At 54.3% G+C, this 19,703-nt stretch overlaps 1 protein-coding gene across 1 annotated transcript; it reads left to right on the forward strand.

Annotated features, from left to right (window-relative positions):
- The first annotated feature begins 6,597 nt into the window (after positions 1-6,597).
- LOC147086925 (protein Aster-B-like) lies at positions 6,598-19,169 on the forward strand. Its single transcript, XM_085978014.1, has 4 exons — positions 6,598-6,963; positions 8,468-8,488; positions 10,225-10,309; positions 18,340-19,169. Exons 1-4 carry the CDS (start codon positions 6,598-6,600, stop codon positions 18,345-18,347), a joined length of 480 nt encoding a protein of 159 aa, XP_085834140.1. The 3' UTR covers positions 18,348-19,169.
- The last annotated feature ends 534 nt before the right edge of the window (positions 19,170-19,703 follow it).

Consider the following 19,703-nt stretch of genomic DNA (forward strand, 5'->3'; position numbering starts at 1 on the left):
TGAATGACAACCAAAAACTCCCATTCCTACTGGGAGAGGAGAGAAGCTGTATAACACTGGCGGCACACTATGTTACAGCTTGCCATGAACAGAGGGACAACCAGTAAACTAAGAAAAGAATATATATAAACAATGCGAATGTATATTTATACACTCAGGGATATACCTGTTTATACACTGTATGAATAGAACTGCGTTTATGTGCTAAACCATAAATGTATTTTGATGCTTTGGCAACATAAGATGTAACTTATCATGCCAATAAAGCGATTTGAATTGTGAATTGTGAATTGGGAGAGGTTGATGGGGGTGGGGAGAGGGAGAGGTTGATGGGCAGGGGGGGAGAGAGGGAGAGGTTGATGGGGGCGGGAGAGAGGGAGAGGTTGATGGGGGTGGGGGGAGAGGGAGAGGTAGATGGGCGGGGTGGGTAGAGAGGGAGAGGTTGATGGGGTGGGGAGAGAGGGAGAGGTTGATGGGCGGGGGGGGAGAGAGGGAGAGGTTGATGGGGTGGGGAGAGAGGGAGAGGTTGATGGGCGGGGGGGAGAGAGGGAGAGGTTGATGTGGGGGGAGAGAGGGAGAGGTTGATGGGGGGGAGAGAGGGGGATGCTGATGGGGGGGGAGAGGGAGAGGTTGATGGGCGGGGGGGGAGAGAGGGAGAGGTTGATGTGGGTGGGGAGAGTGGGAGAGGTTGATGGGGGGGAAGAGAGGGAGAGGTTGATGGGGGGAGGGAGGGAGAGGGAGAGGTTGATGGGCGGGGAGGGGAGAGAGGGAGAGGTTGATGGGGTGGGGAGAGAGGGAGAGGTTGATTGTGGGGGGGGGAGAGAGGGAGAGGTTGATGGGGGTGGGGGGAGAGGGAGAGGTTGATGGGGGTGGGGAGAGAGAGGGAGAGGTTGATGGGGGAGGGGAGAGGGAGAGGTTGATGGGGGGGGGAGGGGAGAGAGGGAGAGGTTGATGGGGTGGGGAGAGAGGGAGAGGTTGATGGGGGGGTGAGAGAGGGAGGAGGGAGAGGTTGATGGGGGCGGGGGGGGAGAGAGGGAGAGGTTGATGGGGGTGGGGAGAGAGGGAGAGGTTGATGGGGGTGGGGAGAGAGGGAGAGGTTGATGGGGTGGGGAGAGAGGGAGAGGTTGATGGGGGGGTGAGAGAGGGAGGAGGGAGAGGTTGATGGGGGCGGGGGGGAGAGAGGGAGAGGTTGATGGGGGTGGGGAGAGAGGGAGAGGTTGATGGGGGTGGGGAGAGAGGGAGAGGTTGCTGGGGGGTGGGGGTGAGAGAGGGAGAGGTTGATGGGGGTGGGGAGAGAGGGAGGAGGGAGAGGTTGATGGGGGGGAGAGAGGGAGGAGGGAGAGGTTGATGGGGTGGGGGGGAGAGAGGGAGAGGTTGGTGGGGGTGGGGGGGAGAGAGGGAGAGGTTGATGGGGGTGGGGGGGGAGAGAGGGAGAGGTTGATGGGGGGGAGAGAGGGAGAGGTTGATGGGGGGTGGGGGGGAGAGAGGGAGAGGTTGATGGGGGGGGAGAGGGAGAGGTTGATGGGCGGGGAGGGGAGAGAGGGAGAGGTTGATGGGGGGGGAGAGAGGGAGAGGTTGATGGGGGGGGAGAGAGGGAGGAGGGAGAGGTTGATGGGGGGGAGAGAGGGAGGAGGGAGAGGTTGATGGGGGTGGGGGGGAGAGAGGGAGAGGTTGATGGGGGTGGGGGGGAGAGAGGGAGAGGTTGATGGGGGGGAGAGAGGGAGAGGTTGATGGGGGTGGGGGGAGAGAGGGAGAGGTTGATGGGCGGGGAGGGGAGAGAGGGAGAGGTTGATGGGGGGGAAGAGAGGGAGGAGGGAGAGGTTAATGGGGGGGAGAGAGGGAGGAGGGAGAGGTTGATGGGGGTGGGGGGAGAGAGGGAGAGGTTGATGGGGGTCGGGGGGAGAGAGGGAGAGGTTGATGGGGGGTGGGGGGGAGAGAGGGAGAGGTTGATGGGGGGGGAGAGGTTGATGGGGGGTGGGGGGGAGAGAGGGAGAGGTTGATGGGGGGGGAGAGAGGGAGAGGTTGATGGGGGGGAGAGAGGGAGAGGTTGATGGGGTGGGGGGGAGAGAGGGAGAGGTTGATGGGGGTGGGGGGGAGAGAGGGAGAGGTTGATGGGGGTGGGGGGGAGAGAGGGAGAGGTTGATGGGGGGGGAGAGAGGGAGAGGTTGATGGGGTGTGGGAGAGAGGGAGAGGTTGATTGGGGGGGAGAGAGGGAGAGGTTGGGGGGGAGAGAGGGAGAGGTTGATTGGGGGGGAGTGGGGGAGAGAGAGAGGTTGATGGGGGGGGGAGAGAGGGAGAGGTTGATGGGGGGGGAGAGAGGCAGGAGGGAGAGGTTGATCGGGGGGGAGAGGGAGAGGTTGATGGGGGGGAGAGAGGCAGGAGGGAGAGGTTGATGGGGGTGGGGGGGTGAGAGGGAGAGGTTGATGGGGGTGGGGGGGAGAGAGGGAGAGGTTGATGGGGGGGGAGAGAGGGAGAGGTTGATGGGGGGTGGGGAGAGAGAGGGAGAGGTTGATGGGGGGGGAGAGGGAGAGGTTGATGGGCGGGGAGGGGAGAGAGGGAGAGGTTGATGGGGGGGAGAGAGGGAGAGGTTGATGGGGGGGGAGAGAGGGAGGAGGGAGAGGTTGATGGGGGGAGAGAGGGAGGAGGGAGAGGTTGATGGGGTGGGGGGGGAGAGAGGGAGAGGTTGATGGGGGGGGAAGAGAGGGAGGAGGGAGAGGTTGATGGGGGGAGAGAGGGAGGAGGGAGAGGTTGATGGGGGTGGGGGGAGAGAGGGAGAGGTTGATGGGGGATGGGGGGGGGGGAGAGAGGGAGAGGTTGATGGGGGTGGGGGGGAGAGAGGGAGAGGTTGATGGGGGGTGGGGGGGAGAGAGGGAGAGGTTGATGGGGGAGAGGTTGATGGGGGGTGGGGGGGAGAGAGGGAGAGGTTGATGGGGGGGGAGAGAGGGAGAGGTTGATGGGGGTGGGGGGGAGAGAGGGAGAGGTTGATGGGGTGGGGGGAGAGAGGGAGAGGTTGATGGGGGTGGGGGGGAGAGAGGGAGAGGTTGATCGGGGGGGAGAGAGGGAGAGGTTGATGGGGGTGGGGAGAGAGGGAGAGGTTGATTGCGGGGGAGAGAGGGAGAGGTTGGGGGGGAGAAAGGGAGAGGTTGATTGGGGGGGAGAGGGGGAGAGAGAGAGGTTGATGGCGGGGGGAGAGAGGGAGAGGTTGATGGGGGGGAGAGAGGCAGGAGGGAGAGGTTGATCGGGGGGGAGAGGGAGAGGTTGATGGGGGGGAGAGAGGCAGGAGGGAGAGGTTGATGGGGGGGTAGAGGGAGAGGTTGATGGGGGTGGGGGAGAGGGAGAGGTTGATTTGGGGGGGAGAGGGAGAGGTTGTTGGGTGGGGAGAGAGGGAGAGGTTGATGGGGGGAGAGAGGGAGAGGTTGATGGTGGGGGGGAGATGGAAAGGTTGGTGGGGGGGAGAGGGAGAGGTTGATGGGGGGGAGAGAGGGAGAGGTTGTTGGGGGGAGGGAGGGAGAGGTTGTTGGGGGGAGAGAGGGAGAGGTTGATGGGGGGGAGAGAGGGAGAGGTTGTTGGGGGGGAGAGAGGGAGAGGTTGATGGGGGGGAGAGAGGGAGAGGTTGATGGGTGGGGAGAGAGGGAGAGGTTGTTGGGGGGAGAGAGGGAGAGATTGATGGGGGGGAGAGAGGGAGAGGTTGTTGGGGGGAGAGAGGGAGAGGTTGATGGGTGGGGAGAGAGGGAGAGGTTGATGGGTGGGGAGAGAGGGAGAGGTTGTTGGGGGGAGAGAGGGAGAGGTTGTTGGGGGGAGAGAGGGAGAGGCTGATGGGGGGGGGAGAGAGGGAGAGGTTGTTGGGGGGAGAGAGGGAGAGGTTGATGGGGGGGGAGAGAGGGAGAGGTTGATGGGTGGGGAGAGAGGGAGAGGTTGTTGGGGGGGAGAGAGGGAGAGGTTGATGGGTGGGGGAGAGAGGGAGGGGTTGATGGGGGGGAGAGAGGGAGAGGTTGTTGGGGGGAGAGAGGGAGAGGTTGATTGGTGGGGAGAGAGGGAGAGGTTGATGGGTGGGGAGAGAGGGAGAGGTTGATGGGGGGGAGAGGGAGAGGTTGATGTGGGGGGGAGAGAGGGAGAGATTGATGAGGGGGAGAGAGGGAGAGGTTGATTGGAGGGGAGAGAGGGAGAGGTTGATTGGGGGGGAGAGAGGGAGAGGTTGATGGGGGGGGAGAGGGAGAGGTTGATGGGGGGGGGAGAGGGAGAGGTTGATGGGGGGGGAGAGAGGGAGAGGTTGATGGGGGTGGGGAGAGGGAGAGGTTGATGGGCAGGGGGGGAGAGAGGGAGAGGTTGATGGGGGCGGGAGAGAGGGAGAGGTTGATGGGGGCGGGGGGGAGAGGGAGAGGTAGATGGGCGGGGGGGGTAGAGAGGGAGAGGTTGATGGGGGTGGGGAGAGAGGGAGAGGTTGATGGGCGGGGGGGGAGAGAGGGAGAGGTTGATGGGGTGGGGAGAGAAGGAGAGGTTGATGGGCGGGGGGAGAGAGGGAGAGGTTGATGTGGGGGGAGAGAGGGAGAGGTTGATGGGGGGGGAGAGAGGGGGATGCTGATGGGGGGGGAGAGGGAGAGGTTGATGGGCGGGGGGGGAGAGAGGGAGAGGTTGATGTGGGTGGGGAGAGTGGGAGAGGTTGATGGGGGGGAAGAGAGGGAGACGTTGATGGGGGGAGGGAGGGAGAGGGAGAGGTTGATGGGCGGGGAGGGGAGAGAGGGAGAGGTTGATGGGGGTGGGGAGAGTGGGAGAGGTTGATTGGGGGGGGAGAGAGGGAGAGGTTGATGGGGTGGGGGGAGAGGGAGAGGTTGATGGGGGTGGGGAGAGAGGGAGAGGTTGATGGGGAGGGGAGAGAGGGAGAGGTTGATGGGGGTGGGGAGAGAGGGAGAGGTTGATGGGGGGGTGAGAGAGGGAGGAGGGAGAGGTTGATGGGGGCGGGGGGGAGAGAGGGAGAGGTTAATGGGGGTGGGGAGAGAGGGAGAGGTTGAAGGGGGTGGGGAGAGAGGGAAAGGTTTATGGGGGTGGGGAGAGAGGGAGAGGTTGATGGGGGGTGGGGGGGAGAGAGGGAGAGGTTGATGGGGGGTGGGGAGAGAGGGAGAGGTTGATGGGGGGTGGGGGGGGAGAGGGAGATGTTGATGGGGGTGGGGAGAGAGGGAGGAGGGAGAGGTTGATGGGGGGGAGAGAGGGAGGAAGGAGAGGTTGATGGGGGTGGGGGGGAGAGAGGGAGAGGTTGGTGGGGTTGGGGGGGGGTGAGGGAGAGGTTGATGGGGTGGGGGGGAGAGAGGGAGAGGTTGATGGGGGGGGAGAGAGGGAGAGGTTGATGGGGGGTGGGGGGGAGAGGGAGAGGTTGATGGGCGGGGAGGGGAGAGAGGGAGAGGTTGATGGGGGGAGAGAGGGAGGAGGGAGAGGTTGATGGGGGGGAGAGAGGGAGGAGGGAGAGGTTGATGGGGGTGGGGGGGAGAGAGGGAGAGGTTGATGGGGGTGGGGGGGAGAGAGGGAGAGGTTGATGGGGGGGAGAGAGGGAGAGGTTGATGGGGGGAGAGAGGGAGGAGGGAGAGGTTGATGGGGGGAGAGAGGGAGGAGGGAGAGGTTGATGGGGGTGGGGGGGAGAGAGGGAGAGGTTGATGGGGTGGGGGGGAGAGAGGGAGAGGTTGATGGGGGGGAGAGAGGGAGAGGTTGATGGGGGCGGGTGGGGAGAGGGAGAGGTTGATGGGCGGGGAGGGGAGAGAGGGAGAGGTTGATGGGGGGAGAGAGGGAGGAGGGAGAGGTTGATGGGGGGAGAGAGGGAGGAGGGAGAGGTTGATGGGGGTGGGGGGGAGAGAGGGAGAGGTTGATGGGGGGTGGGGGTGAGAGAGGGAGAGGTTGTTGGGGGGAGAGAGGGAGAGGTTGATGGGGGGTGGGGGGGTGAGGAGGGAGAGGTTGATGGGGTGGGGGGGAGAGAGGGAGAGGTTGATGGGGGGGAGAGAGGGAGAGGTTGATGGGGGGGGAGAGAGGGAGATGTTGATGGGGGGTGGGGGGGAGAGAGGGAGAGGTTGATGGGGGTGGGGGGGAGAGAGGGAGAGGTTGATGGGGGGAGAGAGGGAGAGGTTGATGGGGGTGTGGGGAGAGAGGGAGAGGTTGATGGGGGGGGGGAGAGAGGGAGAGGTTGATGGGGGGGGGGAGAGAGGGAGAGGTTGATGGGGGTGGGGAGAGAGGGAGAGGTTGATGGGGGTGGGGAGAGAGGGAGAGGTTGATGGGGGGGGGAGAGAGGGAGAGGTTGATGGGGGGGGAGAGAGGGAGAGGTTGATGGGGGGGGAGAGAGGGAGAGGTTGATGGGGGGGAGAGAGGGAGAGGTTGATGGGGGGGGGGAGAGAGGGAGAGGTTGATGGGGGGGGAGAGAGGGAGAGGTTGATGGGGGTGTGGAGAGAGAGGGAGAGGTTGATGGGGGGGAGAGGGAGAGGTTGATGGGGGGGAGAGAGGGAGAGGTTGATGGGGGGGGAGAGAGGGAGAGGTTGATGGGGGGGGAGAGAGGGAGAGGTTGATGGGGGTGTGGAGAGAGGGAGAGGTTGATGGGGGTGGGGAGAGAGGGAGATGTTGATGGGGGTGGGGAGAGAGGGAGAGGTTGATGGCGGGGGGCTGGTGGAGAGGGAAGAATCTGCCGTTTGGGACAGGAGTGCAGAGAGTGCAGAGAGACTGAGGTTCTTGGATATTGGTGTGTTGCTCTGCCTCCTGCAATCCAGCTCCGTTAACTGTTCCCATTCTCTCCACAGCTGCACTGCCAGTAACTCCGCAAGGAGCACTCCTACCAGCTCGCCGGCGCTACGCAAGCGGCTGCCGCTCTGCCCGAAGGCCACGGACGGGGAAAGTGTGCTGGAGAAGGGTTCAGATAGCTCCTCAGAAAGGTTGTCCTGTGGCAACCAGTACAGCCACTCCACTCCCGGGCGCAACAGCAAGAACTCGCGGGTAAGAAGCTAGCGTATTTACCACCTACTCTCGGCACTGGGCAGGAAAGCTGTCTCAGACTCTGAATACATTGTCCTTTGCAGCAAATAATAGCTCCCTCAGAAGTCCAAAAGGAATACCAGCTATATAAGGTGCTTGGCACATCTCTCGGCAGATTCTCTCAGCATCTCTTAAATTCTTGTTGATTAGTCAGGAGAAGATTCTCTTTGTCCTCTCTCGTTGTAATCTTTACCTAGCAGAGGTAGAAGGCACCTTAACAAGTACTAAGTATATCCAGGACACACAGTAAGAGGCTACTAGACTGATTCCTGGGATGAGAGGACTGTCCTATGAGGAGAGATTGAGTAGATTGGACCGATACTCTCTGGAGTTTAGAAGAATGAGAGGTGATCTCACTGAAACGTATAAAATTATTATACGGCTTGACAGGGTAGATGATGAGAGGCTGTTTCCCCTGGCTGGACAGTCTAGAAGTAGGGGTCATCGTCTCGCGATAAGAGGTCGGCTATTTAGGACTGAGCTGAGAAATTTCTTGACTTTGGTGAATCTTTGGAATTCTCGGCCCCAGAGGGCTGTGGAGGCTGAGTCGTTGAGTATATTCAAGGCTGAGATCGATAGATTGTTGGACTCTCGGGGAATCGAGGGATATGGGGATTGGGCGGCCAAGTGGAGTTGAGGTCGATGATCAGCCGTGATCTCATTGAATGGCGGAGCAGGCTCGAGGGGCCGTATGTCCAACTTGTGCTCATATTTCTTATGTAAATCAGATATTTTTTATTAATTCCCGGTGTTAGATCAAGGTAATTTCAGTGGACCACACTGATCTGAGGTCAACACACTAAAATTAAAGTTTGCGAGTCCGGTGGTAAGTTTTAAATAGTCGATTTATTGCATCACTTGATTTACACTGTTTGACTTCCTTTATCCAACTAACAAGGATGTTCAAAATGGCTGGCTTTATACCGCAGCAGATGTACCCGCCCCCTTTATTACCACCGGACTTGCAAACTTTAATTTTGGTGTGTTGACCTCAGATCAGTGTGGTCCACTGAAATTACCTTGATCTAACACCCGGGTTGCAGGTGTCGCTGGCAAGGCCGGCATTTATTGCCCATCCCTAATTGCCCCTTGAGAAGGTGGCGGTGTGCCGCCGCCTTGAACCGCTGCAGTCCGTGTGGTGAAGGTGCTCCCACAGTGCTGTTAGGGAGGGAGTTCCAGGATTTCGACCCAGCGACGATAAAGGAATGGCGATATATAGACAGGATGGTGTGTGACACATCTGCACCATTTCTCACATTGTGTTCAATAATGTTTGTGAGGAAGTTGTTCACTTTTTTTACCATTTACGTGCTTTTGACTCCAATCCTTTCCCCTCTCCTGCTATTTGATCTATAATCCCATCTTTTCCCCGCTCCTGCTATTTGCTCTGTAATCCAAACCTTTCCCCTCTTCCTTAAACACTTATCAATCACAGATTTATATTTTCTTTTCTTTTATCTTCCAGAAAATGCAGAGCTGGTACAACGTGAGTATAAAGTGCAATTCTTGATTTTTAATTCTGTGTTTTATGTCTGTGTTGCCTTACGTTGGTTTGTGCTATTGTTAAATTACAGTTCGAGAACCATTGCTGTGGAATTGTGTGTCACGGTGGGATTAACTAATGCTGCTGCAAGACACGCCAGTATCTCTTTCTTGTCCTTTCTGGACATATGTTCTCATCAATGTGTCTCAAATTTGAGAGAATCCATCACGTCATCTGCATGGAATCTAGAGAACCGGGGAGCCCCTGAGCTGAGATTGTCCGATGGGTCAGAGGGTGAAATCTAAAGCTGGCACTGGCCAGAAGGAAGAACAGCAGAGCCCAAGTCAAGGAGGCCCTTGCCAAAGGAAATGGCAGAGCCTTCGAACTTTTGCCTAAAAAGAGCCATACTGAAATCTCTGGATCTCATTTCCCTTGGGATTCCTGGATACCAAATAAATAGAGGCAATTTTCTTGGTCTAGACTGGATACAATCCCAGGCCCGATAGGTGTGTGCTGGGCTCTACGCCCAGGCACCATTCCACTTTCCTTATATATATCTGATTAGAGAAGAGTAGATCCCAGCTAATCACTTATTGATGAGTAAATAAGTGCAGTACTGAGGGAGGACCGCACTGTCGGAGGGGTAGTACTGAGGGAGCGCCGCACTGTCGGAGGGGCAGTACTGAGGGAGGACCGCACTGTCGGAGGGGCAGTACTGAGGGAGCGCCGCACTGTTGGAGGGGTAGTACTGAGGGAGCGCTGCACTGTCGGAGGGGCAGTACTGAGGGAGCACCGCACTGTCGGAGGGGCAGCACTGAGGGAGCACCGCACTGTCGGAGGGGCAACACTGAGGGAGCGCTGCACTGTCGGAGGGGCAGTATTGAGGGAGCACCGCACTGTCGGAGGGGCAGTACTGAGGGAGCGCCGCACTGATGGAGGGGCAGCACTGAGGGAGTGCCGCACTGTCGGAGGGGCGGTACTGAGGGAGTGCCACACTGTCGGAGGGTCAGTACTGAGGGAGCGCTGCACTGTCGGCGGGGTAATACTGAGGGAGCACCGCACTGTCGGAGGGGCAGTACTGAGGGAGCGCTGCACTGTCGGAGAGGCAGTACTGAGGGAGCGCTGCACTGTCGGAGGGGCAGCACTGAGGGAGTGCCGCACTGTCGGAGGGGCTGCACTGAGGGAGTGCTGCACTGTCGGAGTTGCAGTCTTTCGGATGAGACGTTAACACGAGGGCCCCGCCTGCATTTCAGGTGGATGCAAAAGTTCCCGCAGCCACTATTTCGAAGAAGCGCAGGATGTTGTCCAGTTGTCCTGGGGCCAATATTTATCCCTCAATCAACATCGCTAAAACAGAATATTGTTTGTGGGATCTTGTGCGCTAACTGGCCGATGGGCTGAGAGATGGTCACTGCAGTTAATGTGCTGTGATCGCGCTTCTCATGACTCCAGTTGCATGTTCATTTCTTTTAATTGCCATCCTGCTTAAATTAACGTCGCTCAGTCATGCTAAGTCTGAGGTTTGCTTTGATTTCTGTTACATATTCCATTAGTTTTCCAAAAAGGAGAAGGATTGAACTGTGTGTCTCCTTCATATTGCAAGATGCATGGAAACCATTTTAGAGCCTGCATTTTCAGTGACTTGACAGCTGTGTACGTATTTGTAATAAGGTTGACTGGATAGGAAGAGCGGTGTTTGATCCAGATATTCCTCTGGAGAAATTGTATCTTTCTTCCAGGTGTTGAGCCCCACATACAAACAGCGGAACGAAGACTTTCACAAACTGTTCAAGAAGCTGCCCGATTCAGAGCGACTGATTGAGGGTGAGGCCGATTGTGGGTGTGAGGCGGGTGTTGGGCGGGGCCGGCGGTGGGCGAGGCAGAGTGTAGGTTCGAGTGACAGTAGGGTATTGATGAGAGTCACGTTTTGTTTGAGGGGGAAACAGTGAGCCTCAATGTTGACATCAGAAATACTTGTTCTGACTGTAGATTTTGACCCAGGGGTACAGGCTGGGGCTGACTGTAGATACTGACACAGGGGTACAGGCTGGGGCTGACTGTAGATACTGACGCAGGGGTACAGGCTGGGGCTGACTGTAGATACTGACCCAGGGGTACAGGCTGGTGCTGACTGTAGATACTGACAAAGGGGTACAGGCTGGGGCTGACTGGAGATACTGACCCAGGGGTACAGACTGGAGCTGACTGTAGATACTGACCCAGGGGTACAGGCTGGTGCTGACTGTAGATACTGACAAAGGGGTACAGGCTGGGGCTGACTGGAGATACTGACCCAGGGGTACAGGCTGGAGCTGACTGTAGATACTGACCCAGGGGTACAGACTGGGGCTGACTGTAGATACTGACGCAGGGGTACAGGCTGGGGCTGACTGGAGATACTGACCCAGGGGTACAGGCTGGAGCTGACTGTAGATACTGACCCAGGGGTACAGACTGGGGCTGACTGTAGATACTGACGCAGGGGTACAGACTCGGGCTGACTGTAGATATTGACCCAGGGGTACAGACTGGGGCTGACTGTAGATACTGACCCAAGGGTACAGACTGGAGCTGACTGTAGATACAGACCCAGGGGTACAGACTGGGGCTGACTGTAGATATTGACCCAGGGGTACAGACTGGGGCTGACTGTAGATACTGACCCAGGGGTACAGGCTGGAGCTGACTGTAGATATTGACCCAGGGGTACAGGCTGGAGCTGACTGTAGATACTGACCCAGGGGTACAGGCTGGGGCTGACTGTAGATACTGACACAGGGGTACAGGCTGGGGCTGACTGTAGATACTGACCCAGGGGTACAGGCTGGAGCTGACTGTAGATACTGACCCAGGGGTACAGACTGGGGCTGACTGTAGATACTGACCCAGGGGTACAGGCTGGGGCTGACTGTAGATACTGACGCAGGGGTACAGACTGGGGCTGACTGTAGATACTGACCCAAGGGTACAGACTGGAGCTGACTGTAGATACTGACCCAGTGGTACAGGCTGGGGCTGACTGTAGATACTGACCCAGGGGTACAGGCTGGGGCTGACTGTAGATACTGACCCAGGGGTACAGGCTGGGGCTGACTGTAGATACTGACCCAGGGGTACAGGCTGGGGCTGACTGTAGATACTGACCCAGGGGTACAGACTGGGGCTGACTGTAGATACTGACCCAGGGGTACAGACTGGGGCTGACTGTAGATACTGACCCAGGGGTACAGGCTGGGGCTGACTGTAGTTACTGACCCAGGGGTACAGGCTGGTGCTGACTGTAGATACTGACCCAGGGGTACAGACTGGAGCTGACTGTAGATACTGACCCAGGGGTACAGGCTGGGGCTGACTGTAGATACTGACCCAGGGGTACAGACTGGGGCTGACTGTAGACACTGACCCAGGGGTACAGACTGGGGCTGACTGTAGATACTGACCCAGGGGTACAGGCTGGGGCTGACTGTAGATACTGACCCAGGGGTACAGGCTGGAGCTGACTGTAGACACTGACCCAGAGGTACAGGCTGGGGCTGATTGTAGATACTGACCCAGGGGTACAGACTCGGGCTGACTGTAGATACTGACCCGGGGTACAGGCTGGGGCTGACTGTAGATACTGACCCAGGGGTACAGGCTGGTGCTGACTGTAGATACTGACCCAGGGGTACAGACTGGGGCTGACTTAAGATACTGACCCAGGGGTACAGGCTGGAGCTGACTGTAGACACTGACCCAGGGGTACAGACTGGGGCTGACTGTAGATACTGACCCAGGGGTACAGGCTGGGGCTGACTGTAGATACTGACCCAGGGGTACAGACTGGGGCTGACTGTAGATACTGACCCAGGAGTACAGACTCGGGCTGACTGTAGATACTGACCCAGGGGTACAGGCTGGGGCTGATTGTAGATACTGACCCAGGGGTACAGACTGGGGCTGACTGTAGATACTGACCCAGGGGTACAGGCTGGGGCTGACTGTAGATACTGACCCAGGGGTACAGGCTGGTGCTGACTGTAGATACTGACCCAGGGGTACAGACTGGGGCTGACTGTAGATACTGACCCAGGGGTACAGGCTGGAGCTGACTGTAGATACTGACCCAGGGGTACAGGCTGGGGCTGACTGTAGTTACTGACCCAGGGGTACAGGCTGGTGCTGACTGTAGATACTGACCCAGGGGTACAGGCTGGAGCTGACTGTAGATACTGACCCAGGGGTACAGGCTGGAGCTGACTGTAGATACTGACCCAGGGGTACAGGCTGGGGCTGACTGTAGATACTGACCCAGGGGTACAGACTGGGGCTGACTGTAGATACTGACCCAGGGGTACAGGCTGGGGCTGACTGTAGATACTGACCCAGGGGTACAGACTGGGGCTGACTGTAGATACTGACCCAGGGGTACAGGCTGGGGCTGACTGTAGATACTGACCCAGGGGTACAGACTGGGGCTGATTGTAGATACTGACCCAGGGGTACAGGCTGGGGCTGACTGCAGATATTGACCCAGGGGTACAGGCTGGTGCTGACTGTATATTGACCCAGGGGTACAGGCTGGAGCTGACTGTAGATACTGACCCAGGGGTACAGGCTGGGGCTGACTGTAGATACTGACCCAGGGGTACAGACTGGGGCTGACTGTAGATACTGACCCAGGGGTACAGGCTGGGGCTGACTGTAGATACTGACCCAGGGGTACAGACTGGGGCTGACTGTAGATACTGACCCAGGGGTACAGACTGGGGCTGACTGTAGATACTGACCCAGGGGTACAGGCTGGGGCTGACTGTAGATACTGACCCAGGGGTACAGGCTGGGGCTGACTGTAGATATTGACCCAGGGGTACAGGCTGGAGCTGACTGTAGATACTGACCCAGGGGTACAGACTGGGGCTGACTGTAGATACTGACCCAGGGGTACAGGCTGGAGCTGACTGTAGATACTGACCCAGGGGTACAGGCTGGGGCTGACTGTAGATACTGACCCAGGGGTACAGACTGGGGCTGACTGTAGATATTGACCCAGGGGTACAGGCTGGAGCTGACTGTAGATACTGACCCAGGGGTACAGACTGGGGCTGACTGTAGATACTGACCCAGGGGTACAGACTGGGGCTGACTGTAGATACTGACCCAGGGGTACAGGCTGGGGCTGACTGTAGATACTGACCCAGGGGTACAGACTGGGGCTGACTGTAGATACTGACCCAGGGGTACAGGCTGGAGCTGACTGTAGATACTGACCCAGGGGTACAGGCTGGGGCTGACTGTAGATACTGACCCAGGGGTACAGACTGGGGCTGACTGTAGATACTGACCCAGGGGTACAGACTGGAGCTGACTGTAGATACTGACCCAGGGGTACAGACTCGGGCTGACTGTAGATACTGACCCAGGGGTACAGGCTGGAGCTGACTGTAGATACTGACCCAGGGGTACAGGCTGGGGCTGACTGTAGATACTGACCCAGGGGTACAGACTGGGGCTGACTGTAGATACTGACCCAGGGGTACAGACTGGGGCTGACTGTAGATACTGACCCAGGGGTACAGACTCGGGCTAGGTGATGTTTGCAGTGTGATATAACATGTATTAATTGTCTTTCATGAATGGGGAGTGATGTTACAATTGGTTGATATTTTCCTGTGCGCGGTATTTAGTGTACTGATGGATGCGTCCGCATCAAATTCCGTTTTTTGTTGCTCCTTTTGACCTCTGTTGAGCCCAGCGCTGCTCGGGCCTCTCAGCGCTGCTCGGGATCCTTGGTGCTCACTCGTCCGACAGCTGCCTGTGGACGGAAGCTACTTTCACCTCTCCTGTGACTTGTGTCAGGTGTAAATCAAGGATCTGGTGAGAAAAGGAGCCGAATGATTCTGGTGCAACCCAAATTGAACAAAGGTCTTCGTTGCATTTGCTGCTACCTGCCCACAATTTATCAGACACTGAATTCACCCTGGCGTGATGGGATTTTAAATCTTGACTTTAAATGGCTGTTCACTCCTCCTCTATAACCATGTCCCAAATAACAACTCCCGTCCTCTATAACCATGTCCCTAGTAACAGGACTCCCGTCCTCTATAACCATGTCCCCAGTAACAGGACTCCCGTCCTCTATAACCATGTCCCCAGTAACAGGACAACCGTCCTCTATAACCATGTCCCTAGTAACAGAACTCCCGTCCTCTATAACCATGTCCCCAGTAACAGGACTCCCGTCCTCTATAACCATGTCCCCAGTAACAGGACTCCCGTCCTCTATAACCATGTCCCCAGTAACAGGACTCCCGTCCCCTATAACCATGTCCCCAGTAACAGAACATAAGAAATAGGAGCAGGAGTAGGCCAGTCGGCCCCTCGAGCCTGCTCCGCCATTCAATAAGATCATGGCTGATCTGATCCTAACCTCAAATCTACTTCCACTCTCCATCCCACCCGAACCCACGTGATCTCCCGGGAGAGGCGAAAAACCAGATTAAAAAAAACCAGTGGCCAATTTGGGAGAAAAAATCTGGGAAATTCCTCTCCGACCCATCTAGGCGATCGAAACTCGTCCAGGAGATCACTCTGTCCCTGTATTTCCTGCAGTACTTACCTTCTGTAAAAGGTGATCTCCACCCAAGTCAGGAACAGGCCCAATTTACTCTTGAAGGACTAACACAGAATTAGAACACAAGAAGTAGGAGCAGAACCAGGCTACACGGCCCCTGGCCCGCTCCGCCACCCACAGGGCCATGACCATTCCGAACCTAGACTCATGTCCAATTTCCTGCCCGCTCCCCGTAACCCCTAATTCCCTTTACTTCTAGGAAACTGTCTATTTCTGTTTTAAATTTATTTAATGATGTAGCTTCCACAGCTTTCTGGGGCAGCAAATTCCACAGACCTACTACCCTGTGAGTGAAGATGTTTCTCCTCATCTCAGTTATGAAAGAGCAGCCCCTTATTCTAAGATTATGCCCCCAGTTCTAGTTTCACCCATCATTGGAAACATCCTCACCGCATCCACCCGATCAAGCCCCTTCACAATCTTATATGTTTCAATAAGATCGCCTCTCATTCTTCTGAACTCCAATGAGTAGAGTCCCAATCTACTCAACCTCTCCTCATATGTCCACCCCCTCATCCCCGGGATTAACCGAGTGAACCTTCTTTGTCCTGCCTCGAGAGCAAGTATGCCTTTTCTTAAGTATGGACACCAAAACTGTATGCAGTATTCCAGGTGCGGTCTCACCAATACCTTGTATAACTGCAGCAATACCTCGCTGTTTTTATATTCTATCCCCCTAGCAATAAAAGCCAACATTCCATTGGCCTTCTTGATCACCTGCTGCGCCTGCATACTAACTTTTTGAGTTTCGTGCACCAGGACCCCCAGATCCCTTTGTACTGCAGTACTTTCCAGTTTCTTGCCATTAAGATAATAACTTGCTCTATGATTTTTCCTGCCAAAGTGCATAACCTCACACTTTCCAGTATTGTATTCCATCTGCCAAATCTCTGCCCACTCACTTAGCCTGTCGATGTCCCCTTGCAGGTTTTTTATGTCCTCCTCACTCACTACTTTCCCTCCCATCTTAGTATCATCTGCAAACTTTGATATGTTACACTCGGTCCCCTCCTCCAAATCGTTAATATAGATTGTAAAGAGTTGGGGACCCAGCACTGACCCCTGCGGAACACCACTAGTTACTGATTGCCAGCCTGAGAATGAACCATTTATCCCAACTCTCTGCCTTCTGTTAGATAGCCAATCCTCTATCCATGCCAGAATATTACCCCCAATCCCGTGATTTTTATCTTAAGCAATAATCTTTTGTGTGGCACCTTATCAAATGCCTTTTGGAAGTCTAAATACACTACGTCCACTGGTTCCCCTTTATCCACCCTATGTGTTACTTCCTCAAAGAACACCAGCAAATTTGTCAAACATGACTTCCCCTTCATAAAACCATGCTGACTTTGTCTTATTAAATTATGATTATCCAAATGTCCTGTTACTGTCTCCTTAATAATGGACTCCAAAATTTTACCTGCCACAGATGTTAGGCTAACCGGTCTATAGTTTCCAGCCTTTTGTCTACTGCCCTTTTTAAATAAGGGTGTTACATTCGCAGTTTTCCAGTCTGCCGGGACCTTTGCCGAGTCCAGGGAGTTTTGGAAAATTATTACCAATGCATCCATAATCTCTACCGCCACTTCCCTCAAGACCCTAGGATGTAAGCCATCAGGTCCAGGTGATTTATCCGGCTTGAGTCCCATTATTTTACCGAGTACCACTTCCTTAGTGATTTTTATCGTGTTTAGCTCCTCCCCCCCTTTAGCCCCCTGTTTGTCCAGTGTTGGGATATTCTTAGTGTCTTCTACTGTAAAGAGTGATATAAAATATTCATTCAGTGTTTTTGCCATCTCCATATTTCCCACCATTAATTTCCCGGTCTCATCCTCTAAGGGACCAACATTTACTTTAGCCACCCTTTTTCTTTTTATATAACTATTAAAACTCTTACTATCTGTTTTTATATTTTTTGCTAATTTACTTTCATAATCTATCTTCCCTTTCTTAATCTTTTTGTCATTTTTTGCTCTCTTTTAAAGTTTTCCCAATCCTCTCTCCTCCCACTAGATTTGGCTACCTTATATGCCCTTGTTTTTAGTCGAATACTATCCTTAATTTCTTTACTTAGCCACGGATGGCTGTCTTTTCTTTTTCACCCTTTTCTTCTCAGTGGAATATATTTTTTTTGGAAGTTGTAAAATAACTCCTTAAATGTACACCACTGATCATGTATCGTCTTACCCTTTAATCTATTTTCCCAATCCACTCTACTCAATTCCGCTCTCATACCTTCATAGTCTCCTTTATTCAAGCTTAGCACGCTTGTTTGAGATCCAACCTTCTCACCCTCTAATTGAATATGGAATTCAACCATGTTATGTCCAAGGGGATCCTTTACTAGGACATTTTTAATTAATCCTGTCTCGTTACACAGGACCAGATCTAAGGTTGCTTGCCCCCTGGTCGGTTCAGTTACATACTGCTCAAGAAACCCATCCCTAATACACTCAATTAAATCATCCTCAAGGCAGCCCTGCCCAATTTGATTTGTCCAATTAATATGATAGTTAAAATCCCCCATAATTATAGATGTTCCCTTATTACAAGCCTCAACTATTTCCTGATTGATACTCCGTCCAACAGAGTTGCCACTGTTCGGAGGCCTATAGACTATGCCCACTAGTGTTTTTTTCCCCTTATTATTCCTTACCTCCACCCAAACTGTTTCATTATCCTGATCTTTTGACCCAATATCATTTCTCTGTATTACAGTGATTCCTTCCTTTTGGACTCCCCGGCCTTCGGGAACATCCTTCCTGCATCTAGTCTGTCCAGTCCTGTCAGAATTTTATAAGTTTCAATGAGATCCCCTCTCATTCTTCTAAACTCCAGCGAGTATAAGCCCAATCGACCTAATCTCTCCTCATACGTCATTCCTGCCATCCCAGGTATCAGCCTGGTGAATCTTCGCTGAACTCCCTCCATGGCAAGAACATCCTTCCTCAGATAAGGCGACCAAAACTGCACACAATACTCCAGATGTGGTCTCACCAAGGCCCTGTACAACTGCAGCAAGATATCCTTGTTCCTGTACTCGAACCTTCTTGCTATGAAGGCCAACATACCATTTGCCTTCTTAACCGTCTGCTGCACCTGTTACCTGGGGAGAAAGCTAGTTATCACCGGCAAGCTCCAAATAATGCAGATTGTCAACAGGTTAGATGAGTGTACCTTTGTCGTCAGTGTGTGTGAACTAACAGCTCCCTCCATTTCCGGTTATTTATTTGATTAGGCACATGATACTGATGCAGAGTCTCTTGTCGGGTTTCTCGAAGGCATCAAATGGATTCTTCGGGAAGTTGGGAGATTGTGAACCATTTGAGTGATAGCTGGGACTTGACGGAGAAGGAGACCATCAATGGGGAATGACGTTAGACCTAAGCAGCTCAGCTAGCCTGAATCTCCCACCTCTGTCAGGACAAACTGCTCATGACACTGCACTATATCTCAAGGAGGTGGATGGATACTGGCGAGATGATGTACTTCGCTGATGCACTGGTCATCAATCAGTCTTGTGCATCTATGTTGATTTTCCTTCTATGCTGGATTATGAAGTAGTATCGATAAATATTTCTGGTGTGTTTTTAGCTGCCATTCTGAACTGTTCCCTTGAGCAGTATTTATTTGCAGGGTGGAGCCAATACAATGCATCAATACATGGGTGCCATGGAGTGGAGGGGAACAGGCTTGATTTTCCCCTCCCTTTGTTTCCCACTATGCAGTAAGGCTCTAGGAAAGAATCAGGCCACGGGTGGAGGCCGGACATCTCTACCTAAGGACACAATAAAATAGGGCAGAGCGTAATGACCTTGGTCCCAGGAGAATGCCTGCGTCCATAGCCCCGTCCGTGACCCAGTGACAACAGGGGACAAAATAGGAGAATCCATCAAATCACAAAAAACGTGCAGTGCATATTAATTGTGCTGTGGTGCTCTTCACCACCTCCCCCCCCCGCCCCGCAGATTTTACACTGTCTTCAGAATCTACTCTTCCAGCTTATGAACATTTCTGTTTGAATTTATCCAGTGAAATGTCTTCATTAAAATGAACTGTGAAAGGAAACACCTCTTCAACCTTCTTTTCCAATTTTTTACGTTTGATACTTGTGTGATATTTGGGTTGTTTATTGACCAGTGTCTGAGAGAACAGAATTTGGATTTCCTTTTCTCCCTGTGCCAGGTCCTCTGACAAATTTCCCTTTCTCCTCTTTGCCCATCCTCTCTCCACCCTCTTTGTATCTAGCTTCCGACTCTGTGCCCAGCATGGTCTTGGCACTTTCAACATCATGCCCGTGTCCCGTGATGACAAGTGAAAGTCTGCTTTGAAGTTTTGCATTCTTTGTTTATTCTGAAATATATGGTTGGAGCGGTTGAGTCTCTCATTGATGGTATCGATTGTGTTATTAATTCATGTTTATCTGAGAGGGAACACAAAAACAAGAAGAGCAGAAAAAGGATTAACTTAGAGGAGGGATCCCCTGGAAAGACTGTACCACTCTTTGGAGGAGACAAACATTCCTGCATTTAGGCACACAGCCTTATTTTCAAAGGCTGCATTCCATCAGCAGAGCTTTGTACACTGCCAACATGTGTCGAG

This window comes from Somniosus microcephalus, unplaced genomic scaffold (genome assembly GCF_052327205.1).
Source record: "Somniosus microcephalus isolate GS21.2 unplaced genomic scaffold, FLI_Smic_1.0 unresolved_chr6, whole genome shotgun sequence".
In the NCBI taxonomy this organism is placed as follows: Eukaryota; Metazoa; Chordata; class Chondrichthyes; order Squaliformes; family Somniosidae; genus Somniosus; species Somniosus microcephalus.